We start from the raw sequence: 23756 nt of genomic DNA on the forward strand, positions 1-23756 counted from the left end.
GCCAAGGTTGGGGGGACGAAATTAGCCAATGCCACGGGGAAAAGCAGCCCTTGTTTCCGAGAGAAAAACACTTCCCCTCCCCTTTGGCTGACGCCGTTCTCATCCAAAGACCCCTTACCGGAGAGTGAGTAATCGGTGTTGGTCATCCGCATGGCTGGGGTGTACGAGACGCTCGGCATGTCGTGCCCCTTCTTCTGCTTACGTCGATACCACACAAACAGTGCCAGCAAAACCATAATAATTAGCAGGAGGATAATAATTCCAGAGATTGCTCCCACTGAATGCCTCTCAGATCCAAGAGCTGGGCTAATTTTAGTATAGGGATTTAATTCTTCCATCATGAGAGCCGCTGTTAAAAATAATTCACAATGCACCATTAAATTAAGTGGCGGAGGCCAGGTTCAAGAAAGGGCCGCTATTATGGGGATTACAGATATTAAACCTTTCCACCAGCTCGTCTGAAGCATGTTGCCAAACTACAGTTCCCAGCAGCCCCAATAGTGAGGGATGCTGGGAGACATGGTGTGGCAACACCTGGAGGGCTACTCTGTGCCCCCGTGCCCATTGGAAGGAAACATAAGCTAGCCTTCCTCTCCTTTAATGATTTTACAGGGTGCATCTCTGCCCCACATGCCAGCCTGTTCTTATTCATTTCAGCTGGGGGAACCAGTGCTACGCAGATGGCCTCTCCCAATGATTCTGGGCAAATCTTCCTTATCCACAGAAGTGCAAGGGGACAGGAGTGTCCACAGAGAGCTGGTCGAAGAAGTCAAGTTGGGGGCCACAACCGTGGAACCAAAGCTCCACCCTTTTCTACCTGTATTGTGCATAGTTGTGGCCCCCATGCGGACTTTTTTGATCCCCCTTCAGACATCCTTCAAGGAGATATTTGGGAGAGAATGAATGCCCCAAACAGGACAATGAAGCACGGTGGCATTAGAATCAGAATGTTTTATCCTAGAGGAGCAAATGCCTCCCTTGATCCATGGCTGTGTCTCCACCTCTACCACCATGCCATTCCTGCTTAAACCTGAGCATTTCAGCTTTCATTTGAAAGGGTTCCAGTTTCTAGTTTTCATGGAAAAAGTTGAGCAAAAGCCATACAGTCCGCAGACCCTCCCCTTCTCCCCTCCCATGTGAATTTTTTCCAGGCTGTAAGTGCCCATGGATTCTGGTTTTCCAGGGAAGTCTTTGAGCTGTTCTGGAAGAGTGGCCCCAGACAGAGTGGAAGGCTCCATTGAAAGGAGGAGGAGTTGCCTCACCTTGATCACACCTGATTCCTTTGAACCCGGGGCTGCAGTAACAGGTACCTGTAACATAGTCACAGGTGGCATTATTCATGCATTCGCAGAGCTGCTGGCAACCGTAACCAAACGTTCCTTGTGGACACTCTGAAAATTCAAGGTGAAAAAGTGTCTGGAAAGAACAGCCCAGCCTTCCGCCAACACAGTTACCTGAATTACTTTTGCAACAGAGGACCTTCTGAAATGGTTCTTCTCCCTTTGGAAGGGAAGACAGGTTGCCCTGAAGAAATCAGAAGATGCTAATGGGAAAACCCCAGGAAAACTACCCAGCCTCCCTCTAGGACATGCAGGCTGGGGAATTCTGGGAGTGGAAGTCCACCCATCTTAAGGTTGCCTAGGTTGAAAAACACTGCTCTAGGACATGGCGGGGGGCTGCAAACGTTCCACGTTTGCCTGTTTTGTGTGTGTGCAGACGTGCTGGAAGGCTGCAAAGGCAGAATAGGAAGATATTTCTTTTCCTTCTGAAATCGAAGGCAAAACACTTCCTTCTTAAAAAGAGGACCTGCTGCCCAGTTTGGGTGACTGGGCCTTTTAGGGTAATACAGAAAGCTTTGGGGATGACCTGAGATCTCTGGTTCGTGGATGCCCACCTCTCTTCCAGGATGTCACCTGGAGCCCTCAAGTCAAAATGGCCTTTGCTATTTGGCCTGGTGGCAGCGGCATCCACGGGGGGGCTATTGAAAAAGTCAAGATGGCAGATGTGGCCCTATAATTTTTTTAATGTAAGTTGTCCATGCGATGCACATAAAAAGGGGCAGGGGGTTGACTTCACAAGTGGTAGTCACTATTTCAACTTTTTTGACCCTCCCCTCCACCGTGAATGGTCTGTCTGGTGGAGACCACAATGCTAAGCCTATGCCACTGGGCACTTTACTATCCACCTGTGTCTCAGTCACACTTTTGCTAAAAACTAAAGAAAACCAAGTGAAAAAGATTTCAACCTTTCTTCATAGGGAAGAAACATCAACTGTCTGATGGCTTTCATCTCCTTTGTTATGCCCTGAGAGCTTAGCCCCATTAACTTGGTCACTGGATTCTGGATGAGGCCTCTTCTCTTTTACTGCTGAAATTTTCCAGAATTGTTTCTCCTCTGAGAAGAAGGCTCCTCTTTTTTTACCTGGTCCTCAGAGGGCTTTCAGTTTTGGTTTTGAGTCACTTCTCTTGTTAGGGGTGACTGAGATGGGTCTGCTACCGTTGGTGATGTTCTCCGTGACCCATCTTTTTATAACTCTGATGCTTCCTTTCCCTTGAGATTGAATGAAAACATGGGAAGCCAGAGAGGCTGCAGAGCGCCGGAGAGACAGTTGTGACATGCACACCCCTCCTCCTCTGCCTGAGCGCTCAATAATGCAAGAACACCATTTGCCACGTCTCCCAAATGTTCTCCTCCCACAACCTTTTCAAAAGCAAATGCTTGTTCATGAAATCCAATCAAAATTAAGAGGAAAAAATGTGTGGGAGAGTTTTTGCCCTGAGCATAGAGACGTGGCTAGTCCAGAAATCCCTCTGGGATTATGAACACTCACTGCTAAGCCTCCTTCTGTCTTGCCCTTCATGGCAGGGCACAGGGAACAGCATCAGGCCGCCAGACCTAGCTTTCCAATGAATTTCCCACCATGCCCCCGACGGATATCCCTCCAAGGCACCGTGGGAAATCCCCAGAATAACCGGGCCAAATCTGCAAAATTACATTTGATTGATTCTAATTTATTTTTTGTAAATGATTTAAACACAGGTTACTCTTAATGTAGTCAACGTTTTCCCCTTCTGTAACACTGAACCTGAACAAAATTGGCAAAAACTTTTGGAAAACACTGAAAGTTGCTCCCAAGTCTTTAGGAAAATATATTTCTCTGGGGTTTTGGGTTCTGCAGCCTTGAGCCAGACAAGCGATGAAGGGTCCTTGCTAAAGGAATGTCTTTTCCAGGGACCCTCCGAACTGAAGCCAGCCCTGAAGCCATCACAACTTTACGCTTCGCTCTTCCCCTCCCTCTCTCTCCCGACTGCCAACATTTGGTTCCCCATATTTCTATCAGTGAGAACATGATTGAATGGCCAGTGACAAAATTTATTCATACAATTACCGTGATGGTAACAATAAATCTGGCAACAGTTTATTGTGTTTCTTTGGGCAACATTCAATAAGAAATGAAAAGACAGGCTGTAAAACAGCTGGTGACTCTGCTACTCTAGTGGGAAAGAAAGTTTTGGGGACACGCCCCAGCTCGCTGCCCTTCCTCTTCATCCTAAGGCTTTGCAGAGAACGTCAAGATGCAAATCTCCTGGCTCTATCAGAGTCTGAACAGCAGAAGGGGTCCAAGGTCAGATCCAGAAACAGCCTGCTCCCCTCCCAAAAAGCCGGAGTCAGAGTGACACGGGGAGGGAAGATCCTCTGATGCCCTCAAAGGGCAGAACGCTCCTCTCTATTATCAATGGTTGGGAACTGAGGCGGGGCACAGCCTCCTCCTCCCCCATTGAGGGCCTCAGAGCCAGGTTACTTGCATGGCCCTCTATCTCCAACTGGCTCTGCTCGTCCCACAGGATCTGACTGGTGGACACGCCGCAGGGCTGTCTATAAAACATTATCATCTGGTGGGAGCCGGGAGGTACGTCTTCTGTGCCATGGTGTTTGCCCTGTGGAACAGTTTATCTCCAAGATTCAGGTAGTCCTGACCCTGTTTGCCTTCCTTAAGGCCTTGAAGACCCGGGCTTTCCTTCAGGCAATAGGTGTTGCATGAGCCCGTCTGTAATGGTAGGGAACTGATAGGCTGGGGGTGACCCTCGATTATGTCAGGTTTTCCTTTGTATTGCTCTTTAGCTTGCTGATAGCGCTTTTGGCTTTAATCCTACGTTATCTGCCCAGAATCGCACTTTGCAAGTTGGGGAGGCACAGAAGTTGACCAAATAAAATAAAAACAAAATACAATCTGTTGGGGTTGGGCTGATGCAAGACAGACTCAAAAGTAGGCTCTTTTTCTGAGTCAATTTTGGCAGGAAGAGGGGTCTCCTACCAGGCCGCCCAACATTTCATAAAGCTTTTATTTTCACCAGAAAGATTATTTGGGTTGGACTGCACAAGGCAAATTGGGGGGGGGGTGCATGGAAGATGTTTGAGAAAGAAGCCGCCAGGATCTTAGGGTAGCAACATGGAAGGAAGGAAGGAAGGAAGGAAGGAAGGAAGGAAGGAAGGAAGGAAGGAAGGAAGGAAGGAAGGAAGGAAGGAAGGAAGGAAGGAAGGAAGGAAGGAAGGAAGGAAGGAAGGAAGGAAGGAAGGAAGGAAGGAAGGAAGGAAGGAAGGAAGGAAGGAAGGAAGGAAGGAAGGAAGGAAGGGTGCAGCAGCCACATATTTCTTTGTGGCTACTGCACCCAATGCCCCCCCCCCCAAAAAAAACCCTCCATAGCAAAGCAACTCAGACCTTCTGGAAAAGAGCGAGGCTTTCCATTCCCCAACTTACTTTGCTCGCACTGTTTTCCTGTGAACCCAGTTCTGCAGGTGCACTGCCCGGTGACGTGGTCGCAGTCGGCCCCGTTCTGGCACTGGCAGACGCTGGCACAGTTCTTTCCGTAAAAGGCAGCTGGACATCCTGGTGGATTGGGACGCCAGAAAGGACAGAGGAAGACATAAGGCAACTGAGATTGGGTTCGAGGGCTCCCTCAGCCGTGAACTTCGCTGGGGGACTTTAGGCCAGTGTCTACTGGACTCGGCTCTAAATGATTGTAGGGGATGATGGGACCTGTGATCCAACATATCTGCAGGGTTGACAAAATTGTTTTGGCTGTTCCTGAGGCACAGGATGAAAGGACTTCTCTTAAACCCAACAGCCCTACAGCTTCTGGACCACCAGTTTGAGGACTTTATCGGACCAGCTGCGAAAACCAACCTGTATCTAATGGGGGAATATGTGCTGGGGAGATTAGAACGCCACGTGCGACTATAAAATCAAGTATTGTTCCTTTTTTTACTCCCCTTGCTAGGACTGATTTAGGCTGGTTTGGTGTGGTTTTATTTGGAGAAGGTGGCCGTTGGACTGCCATCCGACTTTCGCTAGCCCGAAAATGCTTAGAACAGACACTACGGGGCAGTGTAAGCCTTTTGCAGAACTCTCCCGGCCAGGAAGTTCAGACTTTCCCAACCCTCCGTCTTACTCTGGGAACAGTAGGGACCGGTCCAGCCAGGGGTGCATCTGCATTCTCCGTTGTGGGGGCTGCAGGTCCCACCATTGTGACAACTGCACGAATGAAAACAATCGGCCCCCCAAAATCCAACCGGGCAAGCTGACGAGAGAGAGAGAAAGAGAGAGACCAAAGGAACATGAGCTAATCTTTCCTTACTGGATACTGAAAAGTAGGCAGCGACTTTCTTCAAACAGCTGCAGTGCAACCATTTCTTCCACAGAAACACGTGCACTCTGTACATGCACCGAAATCTCTCCCATCAGGATATGGCAGAGCCCAGGGTAGGAGAGGGTCTTGCTCAACTTGCATTTCAATGCACATTCACCCGCTTTGTCTTTTCCAGATCAATACGGCCGTGGATTTAAATATTAGCACTGCTTCATGTTTGACCCTTTCTCCAAGCAACCAAATGTACCCAAAAATGTATCTGGGGGGAGTGGATATAAAAAGACTTTTGAATAATCTGTGCCAACATATTATATTAGGGAAAAACACTTGAACAGGCGCGTATTAGGCCATGTTGGGTTAACAAAACAAGTGGTAAGGGAAGTGTGCTCAACTAGGTGTAAAAACGGATGCAGAAATGGGAGGAAGTAGATTTCAAAATTGGCAGACGAGGAATGGAATGAAAGTGAAATTTATGGATTTGACTGTTCTGAAATTACTGCAGCAATTTTAGTGCAAGAAGATTCTGTCCTGGAACCACGCCAGGCATTCAGCAGGTTCACACATTATTTTAAGCTGGCTAGACCCTGCTAAGATTGAGGAAATGGATCACTTGCACAAATAAATGCATATTGTGTAACTTGTGTAACTAATCATCTTGGCCTCATGTGACCCAGCCAGATCTCCCCATAGCTCCCAGTTGAGCCATTCAGTCCCCTTTTACAAAAAATGAAATGTTTGCCATTGGCCCAATTCAGCACAAATGAACAGGAACTTCTCAAGCCTTTTCTAAGTAATCACCCATGAAATTGATAGCCTGCCTAATTTTTATGTTGATTGACAGCCATATTCAACTCGCGGAAGACCTACAATAAAAGCAAAATTGCAGCTGTCTGTTTTTATCCAATCCCTACTGTATCACTCGAGCTTTAATGTATTTTACAACAAATGCTGTTTAATATCTCCAGCCGCATAATGAATATGGAGTAACAGTTCTGGGGGACATGCTGGTCTTTCCTGCGATGTCCCATCTCTAGCGAAGGCCTTGTTTGGAACATGCTACTTTTAGGATCCAGAGATGTCAATTTTCTGTCTAGGCAATTTCAAAGAAATAACTGTCCGTCTTTCAACATGTAAATTACATGGAATAGGAACTGTAAAAGAATTTACAGTCTACAGCCACATGGACCTCACTGCACAGAATTGTGGATCACTTAATTATTTCTTCAGAAAAGTCTTGAAAAGAATGGGCTCTACTTTAAAACAATAAAAAAACCCTGGTCTTTTGGGTTGATTAAGGGGGGCTATTAAGTGGAAAACTTCTGTAGTGAACGTGGGTCAGAGATTCAAGCAGATCTCTTGATTTTCATCTTTGTTCTCAACCTTAAAATGTTGTAAAATAGGTCTGTTCGCTTTGCTGAAAGGAACACTGTTAATTTATCCGCGTCTTTCTGTAAAATTAGTTGCAGGGAATATTGGGGGGGGGGGGAAATCATTTGCAATTTTAGCGATAGCCCCATAAGGGGGAACAATACAAATAATCTAATTGTGTAGACTGGAGTGTGTGTGTGCCTGTGTGTGTTGGAAACGTTGGTTTTCTCTCCAGAAATGTTGCCAAGACATTGGTTTCCCTCAGTCAGCTGACAGTGGAAATTAAATCAGAAGTCCTCTCCCTGCCCTGTACTTAATGCAGCATTTCTATTGTGGAGCGCAGAGCCCAGATTGTTCTGTGCTGTTTATTCAGAAGTAGCTGTCCAGCTAAGGTCCCTTCCAACATTAATTAAAGGTTTCCTGCCTCTAGGTCGTGCTCTTCTGTTGCTTCCTGTTGAGCACAGCTGGGAAATTAACAATGAACAACCAGTTAATTATTTTTTTTCCAAAGCCCTCTTAACTGTCCCTTATTTCTGTTCCTGGCATGGTAGGAAGATTGTATTAATGGGCCTTCCCACCCACCCCCTTTTTTTATGGGTTCCGTATTTATGAAGTGAAATGATACCCTATAGAGAGGGCATAGGAAGAATTCTGTAATTAAAGCCCTTCCCCAGCAAACTGTCATTAAGTAGTAATTAGGAAAAAACTCTTCAGAGGCAATTAATAGACTATTCATGAGTAATTCTAGCATGAGGCTCCTCAAGAACCAATAAACTGGGCTGAATGTGCCAACAGGAAGCTTTTGATTAAAGAAGCATTGACATGCGGTAGCCAACCAGGCATTTCCAAAAAGATACATGAATGAAGGGCAACTTTCATAGAGAAGATCCAGTGTGGGGGCCATATGGCATCAGAAACCATTACCCCAGGTTTCAGACAGGGTTGCAGTCAGACATCCACCTTCCACTTACAGATTTCACTTAACCTATTCTGCAACCTCATGAATAAATATATTGTTATCCATCAACAATCTCAAGAAACTTCAAGATAATTATTTCTCCTCTCCTTGGTTGCATTCAAGCAAAGATCTACCAGATGCATTCATTTAACCTGCTAAGTTTGGATTGCCGTAACCATGGGTAATGGTTGTTTTTGTGTGAATCCTGCACATTTGAAAAATTTATGGAGACCTGTATTGTGCAAACCTTGAACATGGGTTAATTCCACAACCAGGATAAGCAGGTCCTGAGAAGGCAGCCCATGAGTTAAGAACCAGAGAGCTAACTTTCTGGAACATGAACCTGAATGAGTGGTTTCTGCTATAAAAATACTTTAAATAAAAACATCTACCTACTTATCCTTAATTATATGTCTGTAATGTGAAAAGAAAATTACTGCATTGGTACCCAAAAGAAAAAAGAGATTTGTTTCTCTTACTCTGGGAGCAATCTTTGCCGATCCATCCTGGGAAACATTGGCAAGAGCCATCAGTGGGGTTACAGGTCCCATTGTTTGTACAAGAACACAAATCAGCACAGTCTTTTCCATATCTTCCACTTGGGCACACTGTGGAAACAAAGGCATGCTGTCAAAGTTGGGTTGGGTTGGATCTCCTTGAATCTCACCACATTGGGTAGTGTTGAAGAAGTCACCCTCCAAGAAGTTGCAGGTTGACCTTTTGTTGACCTTCTACCCATTCCTGTTTTTGCACAATGGGTAAAGGAGAAGAAGGTGAAGCTTAATCCAGACAAGACTGGATTTGGGAAGTCTGTATAAAGGACTGTAGCTGGTATGGAATGGGGTTGTCCTGCCCATGAAGGACCAAGTTAATAGACTGTAGAGCAGTGTTTCTCAACCTTGGCTGCTTGAAGATGTGTGGCCCTCAACTCCCAGAAATCTGGGTTTGAGAAATCTGGGAGTTGAAGTCCACACATCTTCAAGTTGCTAAGGTTGAGAAATACTGCTGTAGAGACTCATGAACAACTCAATCTGTGGAAGTGCAGATGGACAGTCCACGAGGTTTTAGCAGCCCCGATTGGCACAGCAGTTGTGATCTTGTCTAAAATAGTATTTACCTTTGTTAACCATGTCCTAGTGAATGCTGCTTGGACTGTTGTAATGCACTCCACACAGAGCTGTCTTTGGAAGATGTTCAAGAAAGGGGCTGACCAGATGTTGGTAGGACAAAGCATTGGGACACATGTCACTAATTCTGTGTCAGTTTTACTGGTTGTCTATGGCTTCTAGACTGGATTCAAAGTATTGGTGTGGATTTACAGAAAACTAAATATTACAGGATTTGTTATTTGAAGGATCACTCATGTATACAAATGTGTCAAGACCCAGGAGGTCCTGCTCATGAACTGTTCTGTAAGATTGATTTGGCTGTGGGAAAAAGACACAGAGCTTTGTCAGTGATAGTCTCAAAATTACACGCTCCATGGTAATGAGTTATGTATGGCTTCAACTTTGCCTGTGTTTAAATGGGCTTTAACATTACTTATTTCATGATGTTTTTTCTTGTAGTAGGCCTTTTCATCTCTGCAACGTTAACATTAAAGAGTAATTTAATGGCTTAGTGCTTTTATTTATTATGTGTGCGCTTTTATCTCTCTGTTTTTAACTATAATTTACAACATTCTATGATTGGTCAAAGTGCAGCTTTGTGATATATCTGATATTTCAGCAGAGCAAGATTCTGTCCGGATGCAAAATCGCTTCATCAAAATAGGGTAAATATTATGCAAAACGCAACTGGCTTGGGAAATGAGTTTCCTATCATGGTAGACTTATATCTAATAAATCTTCATTCTCCAAGATGCTGTAAACCTGAAGTAGAACCTTCCAAAAAGTTCATACTTCTCACAACCCATTAAACTCCACCAATGTTGTAAATATCAGGCACATTCAGAGTTGATGGATCTAAGTATTTTGAGTGAAGGATAAAAATGTTCTATTTAAATAGGAATGGGTGGATACAACTGCAATGCTAATTTGTTGTTAAAGTTCCAAAAAGAGGCTGCATTCCTCTGCTATTAAGATTTCAGATGTGTTCTTGCAATGATCATGATTTATTACTCAAATTTCTTACATGACTATTAAAAATACTTGGAAAGATATTATTCCTAGCTGAAGAGGCATAATCCGAGGACCACAGTTAGCTCCTGAAAGCGTTCGATGGGGCTCCCAGAGCTCCAAAATTTATTACCAGGCTGTCATTTTTAACATGACAAAAGCTGAAAAATATTAAATTTTCTGGAGAGTTATCCTAGTCAGTGTATTTCATTTTCATTGGGTTGAAATGCAAATCTAACTCTCCTTCACTAGACGTGTTCAAACAGGCTGGAGGGCTATCTGTTGGGGATGTTGTAGTAATGGATTCCTGCACTGGGCAGAGGGCTGATCTAGAAATCTTCCAGGTCCTTTCCAACCCTTACATGTTAGGATACTGTGATTGTATTAGTCTAGGAAATGAAATGAAATGACATGAAGCCAGATTAAGCTTTTCTTCTAATGCAATGCTTGCATTTCTCTACCTTGGCAACTTTAAGATGGGTGGACTTCAACTTCCAGAATTCCCCAGCCAGCATGCTGGCTGGGGAATTCTGGGAGTTGAAGCCCACCCATCTTAAAGTTGCCAAGGTTGAGAAACACTGTTCTAATGAGAGATACTACTTTTGGGAGTACAGTCTGACTCAAACGGCAACCTGGACAAAGTTGATTTCCTGTGTTTTAAGTAAAACCAGGTCCTTCCATCTTGATCATCGGTCTCAAAGGACTTTGCCCTCCAGCTAAAAGAGCTGTCTGATCTATGCTTTGCTGGAGAACAGACAAGCAATAGGTGCTTATGTTGGGTCTGTCTGCAGACCCTTGTATTCTGAGCATGAATGATCAACTCAAGTTGGTGCTTTGATCAATCTTTGAGAGGGCAGCAGAAGTAACTCTCAAGTGATCCTGGGAAGAACCCACCACAAGTCTATCCATGACAAATGTGGAGAACTTTGGATACCATGTTGTACCAGATTTATTTCTGTAGGTCCAAGTTGTATGTGGATGGCTTCCTTTCAGTTAACATGACTAACGTTCTATCAAGCATTTTTTCTCAGAGGAATCTGTAATTAAGTGATAACTGACTTGATCTACAAGGATTTTTTAGGAGCAAGCACCTTTAAGATGAACAGGATCACTTTAAGTAACACTTTCAATTCAAGGTCATATACCTTAGATTAGTTATGCCACAATGTGAAAATAAACTCAGACTTCTCCTTGGTTTGTCAATCGAAATCACATTGCTGAACCAGAATGTTGTAAGTTATTAAAATGTTTTAATTGACTACTTCCTCCGGTGAATCAATTAAACACCGAAACTCTAGTTCTTCTGGGTTTACTTGTTTGATTTTTGTTATTGTTAGAATTAATTTGTTTTAAATGGCATACCTTGAGATGTCTTGGGATATAAATATCTGAAATACAGTTTGTAAAAGACAACCATAGGAACATCCTGCTGGAATTCTAGCAATCAGCGCTATTATGTTATCTATCTGAAACTGAATAACTATTCACCAGCAGACTATGGTCTACTTTCTATCTACTCTTGCTGTGAAGTGGTGATCAGCGGCTCTAGACCCAGAAATTATTTTGTCCCAGCCTGCAACACAAGACCCATCTATACCCACCCCTTCTATACAATATATTACTTCTACTTTATTCACATTACCAAAATCAGTTATTTTCCCCACTTTTCAAAATTCTTCTTCCCTAGAAGAATGATCAAATGGGGGAGGTGGTTTTGTAAAATCAGCTGAAATAAACCAGTATGAAGAATGGCAAGAGAAATACATCATCTTAATTTCAACTTGGAAAAAAAAAAAGCTTTATGTTAATCCCAAATAAAATATTGAACTGCCTCCTCCTCCTCCTCCTCCTCCTCCTCCTCCTCCTCCTCCTCCTCCTCCTCTTTCTTTTCCTATACTTTTTCTTCAGGAAAATATGTATCATTTTGTATGCTTGCCCATTATGATAAATTGCAACACCAATTGTCTTTAATTAGAACATGAATATTTGATGGAAATCCTGCTGACTGGATCAACATTTCGAAAGGAGAGCCGGGACACTCAACAGACTGAAATCAAGAAAAGAGAATTTGACTTAATGAGATAATTAGCCCTGCTCCAGACTTTGAAAAGTAAGCTAGATTTTTCCAAGAAATCAGACATCATTTCCTGAAAAGAGAAAATTAAGTGTTTGGTCTCCTGCTAAATGTTCCAAATCTTGGTGATGTAAGTCACAAGGAGAAAAGAAAATGGATGCATCCACTTGGTCTATGTTTAATTGTTTGGTCTAAGCATTACCCATGATCTATACAGAGGACCTCATCAGGTATCTCCCATTAAACAGAGCGCTGATTCAGATGTCATGCTAAACCAGGAGTGGAGGACAGGTCTTTTAATGCGAGGCATACACTCCTTTTTTGTAATTATTGTGTCTGGCAAAGGACATCTTGACCTGGGGGAAGAGGCATTTATGATGTTACAGGAGAGGGCAGAGAAATATTTTGGCCCCCTGTCTAGCATCTTTTCAGTTTGGGTGAAGAGAGGATTTTAACATTTCCTCATGCAGATTTTACATCGTTTCCCCCCCTTCCTTTTCCACCCCGAAACAGCAGGTGTGGTTGAGAAATAGGTCTTGTTCTGTGGAGTCCTTGGTGCCCTCTGAGCTTGGTTGTTTCTTTGCAGACATTTCATGACCCAACTAGGTAACATCATCAGTGCCTTGCTCTGGGTTATCTCATTTTAACAAAGGTTTGGAGAAATTAGAATGGGTGCAAAGAGCAACGTCGGTGATCGAGAGCCTGGAGATGGGGGAAGGGGCATCTTTAGCCTTGAGGAGAGAAAGTGAGAGGCAGGTTGGTGACTCTTCTCAGTGGTCTGAAAGGAGGCTGCACTAAAGGCAACCAGACCTTGTTCTCCCTCAGCCAAACGTGCAGGACGTGGAATCAGAGATGGCAGAGGCTAGTTGAAGGTTAGCAAAGACTTCTTCATAAGAGACTCTCAACAGCGAGCCAGGGAGGTGATTGGTCAGAAGGGGAGACAACAGGACCATGGCCCTTAACTTTGGCATTGCAGATCCCGCTCCAAGAAGGTTGGACTCAGGGATCCTGCCCACGCGACTGTTGACTTTTGATTGTGTGATTTGAGGGAGGGTCAGCAAAAAGGGTCTGGGGCTGCAGGCAGCCCACGAGGCAGAGGTTGCTCACCTCTTCCCTAAACCATAGTTTGTTATGATGAGTACAAACCACCTCTTCTTGCACACTCTTATTCCTTCTCTAGGACAACCACGAACCTGCACATTTTTACTTTGCTTTTGGCTCTGTTTCTGAAACGATGCTTCAACTTAACTAAACTTGTAAACAAGCCAACTTCAAACCCTAGTTGCAAAGGCAAAGTGCAAGCACGGTCCACACAATAAGCTGTAGATAATCTGAAACGGACATTTATATTCACCCAGCATCCCGGCAGAGGGGACAGGAGCAGAGTAAACCTAATCTCAGGACTTATTCTTACAGTGCTAAATCAAGGCCAAGCTTTATGTCCGAACGCAGCTACGCTCTCCGATGAACCTAGCGTCGAAAATGCTTGAGGACAACAAGCAATAAATCATTCCTACGACTCCTGAATCCTGAAGAATGTTTTTTTTTTCATATGCTGGGGTGCTGGTAACCAAAGAATTATTATATAAATCCACCACTGATTTACGGCCGTGGATTATTGTCCAACATTTTAATTAGTCTCCTTTCTACAGAAGGGCAAAGTAGAGGACATTCAAGTGATTCAGTCGTATTTTCTCAAACCCTTTTGTTTATGATACTCATTCTAAACATGTTTTTCTTCCCTTTTCTCCCATTTTAATTTTATGTCATACGCAGATTGTTTACAATGTTAATTGCTAGTTTAGACAATATGGTTTGTCAATATTTGTATAACAATGAAAGATGAATTTGGTGTTGGGTTTTGCTTCTGCAGCATGATTACGTTATTTTTATTTGTTTCTTTCATAAAGCACACAAACAACGTTTGGAATACCGGAACAACCCGACGTACCATTATGGGAAGAACTGAAAAACGTCCACTGAATTTTTCAGATCTAGAAGTTGGGTTGGGTTAAGCAATTTGCTAAGCACGCTTGCCAGAAACACGGGACACAGCACTGGTCCCCCTCCTTGCAAAACTGTCTATCAGAGCTGGAAAAAGTACAGGGCAGGGCAACCAAAATGATCGAGGGGCTCAAATTTCTTACTTGGGGAAAGGGGTAGAATGTTTGAGACTCTTTTTCTTGGAAAAATGGAGGGGGAGGAGACGTAATCAATGTATATAAAATCAGACACAGGATGGAGAAAATGGATGGGGAAAAGTTGCTCCTCCATGTCTCCGAAGACTTGGATCAAGGGTCATCTAATGACATGGACTGGAAGATGACATATGACAAATCTCCCCCCTCCTCCAAAAAGAGAGTATTTCTTCATCCAGTGCAACAACTTTATTATGGTTCCCCAGTTGGTGGTACATGATTCAATTTGACTATGTGCCGCTAAGTTGGTGTTGACTCTTAGCTACCATATAGATAGACTTTCTCCAGGATGGAGATGGTACATGACTCAGTGAAACTGGGATAACTAAAAGTATATCTATGCTCTGTTGGAATAACTACAGTGAAAAAAAGCATATACAGTGGTACCTCTAGTTACGAACTTAATCTGTTCCGTGACTCTGGTTGCAACTCGAGTTGGTCTCAAGTCGAAGTAAAGTTTCCCATAAGGTTCAATGTAAATCTGGTTAATCCGTTCCGCCCTCCGAATTTGGTCGCACCACAAGGCAAATTTCCCCATAAGGTTCAATGTAACTACGGCTAACCCGCCCTCCGAATTTGGTCGCACCCCGAGGTAAATTTCCCCCATAAAGTTCAATGTAAATGTGGCTAAACAGTTCTGAAACATATGCATTTTATTTTTAAACCTCAAAAACCTTCCAAACACCACAAAAACCTTCCAAACGCCACAAAACACACCACAAGCCTCACCGAACGTCTCCTTGCTACCGCGATCTCGCCCACAGGAAGCCGCGACCGCGTGGCAGCAGGGAAAATGGCCGCGGATCCGGTTCGTAAGTAGAGGTGGAGTTCGCAAGTAGAGGTAAAATTTTGGGGCCGGAGCTGGTTGTATCTTGAAAAATTAGTAAGGAGGGGCGTTCGTAACTAGAGGTACCACTGTATTTTCAGCTATGGTGAATGTGTCCAAGCATTAGAAATTACTGAGGCATGGTATTTGTAGAAGCGGGTAAAATTATCAATGAAGAAATTACAGTTGATGCCCAATTAGCATTTTTAAGAATACTCATTGAGGATAGTAAGAAAATAAAATCTAAAGAGCTGGTGATTTGCATGCTGACAGTAGCAAAAACGGTGACATCTGAAAACTAGAAGCATGACCTGTCCTTAGATCAATGGGACAGTCTAATCCATATACCTTTTTATTTTGTCCTATGGCAAGATTAAAATCGTTCATTAACCAAAGAAACTACATCAAAGAAATGTCTGCTTGTAATATTCAGATATGGAAAGACCTGTGTTACTTATAAGAAGTTTAGTGTTGGTAGATTGGTGATCCCTCCTTAGATCAATGGGACGGTCTTGGCAAGATCTCAGAAGTGTTTGCCCTTGCCTGCTTCCGAGGGCTGAGAGAGAGGGACCGGCCCAAGGTCACCCTTGGCTTCGTGCCTAAGGCCAGACTAGAACTCACGGTCTCCCAGTTTCTAGCCTGGTGCCTTCACCACTACACCCAACTTTGCCCCCCTACAAACATCTACAACAGTCCAAGTACACATGAAATCCTCCATGTGGGGGCATTCGCCTGTTCCTGGCCTATTCCAGCCCCACGGCAAAGTTGGGATTGGCCTATTAAAGATGCTGCTGGTGATGACACCCAAAACTTTCTGTATGCACTTGCAGGGCTCCTTCATATGGCTTATTGTTCTTTTACTGCTAGATCCTAATAAGCCCATTTCAGATTTTTTTTAAAAAGATTTCTGAGTAGCAATTGCTACTTACCAATGAGCCTCTTGGAACTCACAGGGGCCATTGGACTTTTCAGACGTGCTTCGACTGACTGGTCAGTCTTCAGTAGCCTGGTGAATTTACTTTATCAGTCACATTTCGTTTGCACTTGAACATCTACGTTAAGGAACCTTCTTATTTATGCCTGAAAACGTGCGGCTGATGTACAGAGAAGTCACTTTTGCCGAGCAACTCAAACAATCTGCCTCCTTTGTCATCTAGAAACTCAAAGATGTTATTAGAAGTTTTTTAAAATCCTGCTTCCAGTTGGCCTTGGAGCATTGTGTGGGCCCCAATCAGTGACTCGTAAGCCTACGGAAGCAGCAAGTACCCTCTTACCTTGGTTGCAGAGTGGGCCGAAAAACCCTGGTAGGCAATCACATTGCCCCGTGATATGATGGCAAGGCATTGTGCTGTGAAGACACTGGGGACAGGGCTGGCTGCAGTGAAGCCCATAGAAACCAGGGGGACAGACTAAGAGAGATCACAAAAGCAAAAAAAAAAAAAAAGAATAAACCAAATTGCATACTAAGCTTAAAAACAAGATATTAAACTCCACTAATTACAGTGCATTTTTGGTGGAGTTTGACAATTGATGGGATAAAATAAAGGTTATACAGGTAGTCCTTGTTTAGCAACTGGCTCTTTCAGCAACTGTTCGCAGTTACAACGGTGATGAAAAAGTAACTTTACGACCAATCCTCGCATTTACAACCTTCACAGGTCTGTAAAGCAAAGGAAAGTTGAAGTCAGATCGTAAGCACAATTGCGGTTTCACTTAGCGACTGCTTCACTGAACAACCGAGTTGCCATTTCCAATTGTGGTCGCTAAACAAGGATGACCTGTATATAAGGAACATAGAGAAATAATCTTTGTCTGGAAAGTCTGTTCCTAAAGAGAGGAGCTTTCTGAAAAAAATCCTCCATAAATTCAGCCAGATTTGGTTGGCTTGGGGGGGTTCTCAATACCAATCACACGTAAATTTTTCCTACGCAGTTGTGATTCTAGATAAGCAATTTGTTTATCCAAAATATCATGACTGGCTTGCATTATGGTCTTGTGAGCATGTAATCAATCTTCATATCCAGCCAATTGAGATTGAACATGTGTTTAAAATTCCTCTGACAAGATAGTTCCAGTATCATTATTGTGCAGTTCCTTTGTGTTACTACTGAACTGAAGATTAAAAGGGGAGATGGAGAAGAAAAAGTTAAATAATCATAATGCTTGTAACGTGAATATTCGAAACTGTAATTAATATTGATAGAATATCCACTTTTTCTTTCTCTTATTTATATTCAATTCTCTATGGTACCTAAATAATAGAATATTAAGAAACTAAGCATTTTATATAAATATCACTGTACTGAAATAACATATTGTATAAAAATGGAGAAGGTGGCACAATAGATGGTCTATATGGCTAGATTTAATAATACTTTAAAGGATTCTTATAGTTCTATATTAACACTTTATAGATAGATTTTAGTCTCTTCAAATGTCACTCATTTAATCACTATTTGATATATTCTCTTCTGATTTATTAGCACTGTTATATTTTTGGTTGTGCTTCATCATAACTTCTGATTATTATATTTTACCAGTACAGGTAGTCCTCGGGTTATGACAGCAATTGTGTTTCTTGAAAGCCCAGGGGCCATACTTAAAAAGAGCTACGTTCTAAAGAAGAAAGAGATCCCAACTTACAGACTTTTCACAAGTCACACCTGGTGAGACTGCCAAGGTGGGGAAGGTTGCTATGCCTCCAGCACCTGCTGGATGGTAAAATGTAACGCCCTTCTCCCCCTTTAAGTCTCCAAGAGGGGAAAAGCGTCTTTGCTGCATTTTTGTCTACCCTAAAGTTCCCCAGTTTCTGACTGAGATGGACAGCTAGCAAGCCAGCATCCAGAACAGTCCTAGTTTGTCAAGGCACAACTTCTGATCTTTTTCTGGCTTGCTGCATCTGAGACCATGTTGCACCAAGACCAAAACAGTGTGTCAACTAGCAAGGAGTAAGACGTAGAACTATAACTGTTGAAGTCAGGAACCCACCTGATACCAAGATCCCCTTTGGAATATAGGCAATTCTTAGAACAATGGAGAAGAAAGGAGCACCAGACAATGGTTTCTCCTCCTCGTGCTCCTCCTGCTGCAGTGCCACAGCATCCTAGTGTGGTAACATGGATAATAGGAAGTCATCCTTCTGCTGGAACACCGTTGCCTGATAGAACTGAGCTCTACTCGCTTTCCTCTGTCTAGATTCCCCGGAGTCACCTTTGAAACCCTTGGGACTTCACCATGGTAAAAATGATTTTTCCCTTGTTTCCCTGCTCCTTTTGGGCAGGGTCTTGTTGCAACAGCATAGAAACACTGCCAGCAGCAGAAAACAGGGACCTGTAATGGAAGCCCTCCAGGGTCATTAACGGTGCCGGTGGCCGAGGTCAAGACCGTAGCAGCTTTAAATAGAAAAAGAACAGCAGCCAATTATTTTGAAAAGCAGAGCAGCTGCCGGTGGCAAGAACAGCTTGAGGAGCAGAAGATGTCTCCTGCTCAGCCGCAAGAGTTATCTGAAATGATGAAGATCCTGGCGTGGGACAGAGGCCTCAGGGACATGATTATTAAACCCCAAGTAGGTCTTCAAGGCCACTTTGGGTGATTCCCCCATGCAGGGAACTCAGTCCCCCATATTATTCCTAAGTATTGCAAGCTTTTTGCTACAGATGTCCTCCTGCCATGCAGAAAGGTGGGGGGCAGGTGAGAAATGATGATTAAGCCAATTATTCCTTTTATTTTTCCCTCTACCACTTATATCCCCCTCCGTTTCTGCAGACTCTGAGCAGCGTACTGTACATAAATATTAGAAGTTGTTGTTGTTCAGTCATTAAGTCATGTCCGACTCTCCGTGACCCCATGAACCACATCGTGCCAGGCCTTCCTGTCCTTCACTGCCTCCCTGAGTTTGCTCAGTTTCATGCTCAAAATATTAGAAGATGAAAAGGTAAAGTCAATTAATAGACTGGTAACCCCCCATCCGATGAGCCGCCATTCGCAGGGTCTTCCCCATCCCCAAAGGCCTTTCTGAAAAGCCGTGGTTTGACAGCTTTCTGAAGAATGTGTCTGTGTCTGTGTGGGTGTCTGGATACCTAGGGTTAAGCTTTTCCAAAGGAGGGGGGCCATCACTGAGAAGGCTCATTGTGGGGTTGGAAGGTGGGACAGCCGTTTCAGAAATGGCCATATCCGAGGCACAAGGCCCAGACAAGTTGGGGGAAGAGAATCCTTACATAAGAACGTAGAGAACAAACATCCAGAGTTTGTAAGGCTAAGCCTCCTTATTGCAAGCGGGAGAAGAGGCAGAACCACCCCTGGTCTCCTGAACCAGAAAACTAGCAAAGCATCTGGCAAAAGAGGCAAGCCTGAGAAGAGGCTTGTCTTTTCAGCCTGCTCAGACCTTGAATCATCCTTCTCCTGTCTTGCTGCCTTGAAACACCTGGTGGGTTGACTGCTTTTGCACTGGGGATCTTAGCCACATGTCCCCCTCTTTTGTTTCCCTCCAGGGCTGCCTTCTATGCAACAAATAAGGATGAAAAATGGAGAGTCGCAGGAGGGGAAGATAATTTTAAAATTGGGCTACCAGACTAGATCAGATGTGGGCCACCGGTTTTGGGCCTAAAGCAGGGTTCTTCAAAGTGGTCAGTACTGACCCCCAAGGGTTGATGGCACTATCCATTATTGTGGTGGTTATTATTATTATTTGCACTACAATTAAAGTAGCATTTATTGAATTATTTTCATATAATAAATGTTTGGGGGTCAATGAACAATCTGAAACTTCATGAAAGGGTCGATGACCTGAAGAGTTTGGGGACCCCTGACCCAGAGGCATATTGTCAAGAGGCTGCATTCCAAGAAACAGTGGGGCCACCATGAAGAACAAGCAGGGTCAGAGCCCAAACTAAAATGGGCTGGATTGAATTTACTGAATCAGGAGGTTCTGTAGAGCAGCGTTTCTTGAAGTGTGCTCCTAGGACCCCTGGGGGCTCCCCAAGACCCTCTCAGGGTCTGCAAAATCAGCATTATTTGCCAGCCTATGCAATATTAAAATCCCATCAAACAATTGTCAGAAGTGGTAGCAGCAGTGAGTGCCTCAGCTTAAATTTTTAATACGGTAAATGTCAGTAACTATAACCCACACAAAACCAAAGCTCTTTTGGGGTCCTCCCTCATTTTTAAAAGTGGAAAAGGGTCCTGAGAGCAAAAGGTTCAAGAAGCACTGCTGTAGAGTATGGTCATCAAAGAAAGTCAAGATGCCGGCCATGACGGTTGCAGTTGAAGCTGCACCTGTTTTGGGACCATACCCTGTGGACACCTCTGCACTGGCTGCAAATTAAAATAAAATTCAATAAAAACTGCTAAGATGATTACTGCGCTCTGCCTTTCCTTCCTTCATATGCAAATGCACAATTTGCGAGCAACTTTGGGAGAGATGCAAGTGTTGCATCCCGGCCCAAAAGGAGGAATTGCCGTATTGGATTTACAGGGCAAAGCATGAGAGTCTTACTTCTCTGGCACATGGGTCCTCGATAGCCCGGAGCGCACTCACAGATTCCATCTTCTGGAGAGCAGGATCCTCCATTTTCACAGTTACAGGCGATGGAGCAGTTCGGCCCCCAACGGCCTTGCGTGCACATGCTGTCGCAGTGGATGCCTGGGGGCAAGCAAACACGTGGATCAGTTGGGCGGAAAGAAGGACTCGTGTCGTGGTTGGAAAGCAAGTCTGCACCATCGGTGGGGCGCATGTGACTTTCAGATGCAGTAGGTTGTGTCTTCAGCATGGAGCATCTCCCAGAAAGCCTCTTGGGTTTGAAGGAAAAGCCTAGCAAATTCATTTAGGCAGAAAGGGAGAAATTGGGGCCTGATGCAAAGTTATTCTCTTCCATAATGTTTAGCCTCCCCTTCTTTCTTTTTCAAGAAATAAGCTCCAGCCTTTTTGTTGCTGTCTACTGCAGTATTTCTCAACCTTTGCAACTTTCAGATGTGTGGCTTTCAACCCCTAGCAGTCTCTGGGAGTTGAAGTCTACACATGCTGGCTGGGGAATTCTGGGAGCTGAAGTCTACATATGATGGCTGGAGAAACCGGGGAGTTGGAGGCCACACATCTTACAGTTGCTGAGCTTGAGAAACACTCATTTACAGAACGAAGGGGGAAGCACCTAGCAAAGAGCTCTTTTGAGCTTATTCCTCATGGAATCCAACCTGCCCAGGATCCTGGGGTTCTGCTTCAGGAAGGAAAACCTTACCTTCCTTGAGCTGTCTTCAAGGACTGCAGAGGTTTATGGGGGTCAAAAAAGTCAAGATGGTGGCCACAACCGCACAATTGACACCCCGTGCTTTTATGTGCATCACACACACAGCACACGTGAAAAAGGGAGAGGTTTCAGTCATGTGCTCCTGGGCACCATCTTCACCGCTTTGATGACCCTGACATCCCTGAAGGACAGCTAGGTGGAGCAGCGTTTCTACAATATGATGTTACGATCAAAGGGTGGACAGAAAGAGAGAAAGAAACAGACTTTTACTCTAGGTTGTTCTCCTCTTTTGGGTGAGAAAACAAGAGACCCCATTTGCATTTCAAGCTCCCAGGGAAGCTAATCTCCTGGCAGGCCATGATGATGTCAACCTGTAAATGATACAAATTACATAATTCAGTCATTCCATGATGATTTCATGATGTCCGTGATGTCATTTGGCCCTTCATCCTGTGGATGCCCTGAAACTGCACCGGTTGGATTCCACAACAGTGAACTGGGGAGGGAGAAACTCACTCTTTACTACATTATTAGATTTACAATTTCAGGTCTGGGTGATTGCCACATGAGATCTGGACTTTTTTTCCTGTACTTCTGCAAATGTCACACTTCTCCTTGAGCATGTTCTGAATGCCCCATCCAAATTCCATTTCAATTAGCACCAGGATGCCTGTCTGTTATCATGAAAGGATGTAATTATGAATTTATGTAGTTTTTTTTTTTTAAGTCCCACAATAGAGCAGGGGAGACATATGTTAGGGATGTGCCAAGCTCTTTGCAACCTTCATCTCACTCAGTAATTCCCAAACACTCAAAACAGCAAAGCTCTGAAGGCCTTGAGCTCCATGATTAGGACTGCCAAGTCCTTGTATGGAATGACCTCGATCTCATGAGCTTTTGGTAAGATCACAGAAGTTTTCTGCTTTTTTCCTTATTTTGGAGCTGTATTTCTCTTTCAGGGTCTTTGTGTGGCCAATTATAAGCTCCAATGAGCTTGAAGAGCATCTCAGTCATCCTTATAATCATTCGACATACCTCTGTTGAAGATGAGTGCAAATATGTTGCCTTCCCTCAACATCACCTTTTACCTCCCTGACTTGTTGAGATTAGCTGATCATGATCAGAATCTCTTGACTCTGAGAGCTGGTGCTGAGTTGGCTTGTTTGGCTTCCAAGCCTTTTTCCTTTTCTTTTGCCTCACCTCTTCTAGGCTGTAAGTGCACGAGCAGAAACGGTCTTCTTAAAATACGTGTGCTGCACTCAGCAAATCTTAGTTGCTAAATAAATAAACATAAGCAGTTGGCCAAAACCAGGGAACTGTGGGAACGGCAGAAATAGCAAAAACTAGTAAACATGGGGAACTTCTCATGTAATCACTGCACACGATACTCCACACTGATGGCATCTCGACATCACTGAAACACTTCGTATTTCACTTGAAGCATTCCAAAATGTTGACATGCACAAATGGAGGATCTTCTGGGTTGTGGCAACTTGGATGTGGAATGTCTTGTCACTTCCCCTACAGACAATAGGTTGCCTTTCCAATGCTGGATGAAAGCAACAGTTTGGCCCAGGCTTTGTCATGGATGTGAAAGTTGTACAACCTGGATTTACACATACAAGATATTGAACCTTGGTGACCGGTAGAATCCATAACATTGCCACTCTCATCATGATGTCACTGTGCAAGGGATGTGAATTATGTAATTTTGAATCCACATTTCTCCAATGACACCATGATATGAATGACATTGCGCACACACACAGACAAACACAAAAGCACACACACATACCCTCTGGGTGCCCATGGGCTGAACCATCAGCATGTCCCACTGTCTGAATTTGCAGACTATCCTGAGCTGTAACGTTGCCAAGCTCATCATAGCATGTTTTGCAAATCCAACCCCACTGTTGGAATTTTAGCAGGCTTCCCTACAGCTTCCATGATTTTCTTCTGTGATAATAATGTCTTTATTTTTAAGTTTCTATTGTACTTATTTTAAAATGGTATTTGGAGAACCGGCTTATTGGTGGGCAGCTTATAAACAGATAAATAAATATCCTTAGATAATTAAGCCAGATCTAGGCAACACTTTTCTTAACCCTCCTCAAGATGATCCAGTCTCTGTGTTTATATATATTTTCATTCCGCAAACATGCCAGTTCAGGTGCCAAAGGTCTACAGGCCAATAGTTTGGCATTTTCTATGTCACTCAAATCTACCCAGATACCCTGGCTAGACACATGTGTGCATGCAAACTTCTTGCAGGTATTTATGAGGCACGTCTTCTGCTATTTGTTTAATTAGTGACATTTAAATAAA

General features: G+C 43.7%; 1 protein-coding gene across 7 annotated transcripts in view; it reads right to left on the reverse strand.

Annotated features, from left to right (window-relative positions):
* The window catches only part of MEGF11 (multiple EGF like domains 11), a 408014-nt gene that overhangs the window by 25682 nt on the left and 358576 nt on the right, over window positions 1-23756 (reverse strand). For all 7 annotated transcript variants that reach the window (XM_088139201.1, XM_088139198.1, XM_088139199.1 and 4 more), the window contains exons 15-21: window positions 20684-20830; window positions 16464-16598; window positions 8454-8582; window positions 5451-5579; window positions 4760-4888; window positions 1263-1391; window positions 119-349 (exon numbers count right to left, since the gene is read on the reverse strand). In XM_088139201.1, coding sequence (XP_087995327.1) covers window positions 119-349; window positions 1263-1391; window positions 4760-4888; window positions 5451-5579; window positions 8454-8582; window positions 16464-16598; window positions 20684-20830 — 1029 coding nt within the window. The remainder of the gene's footprint in view (window positions 1-118; window positions 350-1262; window positions 1392-4759; window positions 4889-5450; window positions 5580-8453; window positions 8583-16463; window positions 16599-20683; window positions 20831-23756) is intronic.

This window comes from Python bivittatus, unplaced genomic scaffold (assembly GCF_059951505.1).
Source record: "Python bivittatus isolate LINGU-HERP-01145 unplaced genomic scaffold, Pbiv_v1 ctg000210_np1212, whole genome shotgun sequence".
NCBI lineage: Eukaryota > Metazoa > Chordata > Lepidosauria > Squamata > Pythonidae > Python > Python bivittatus.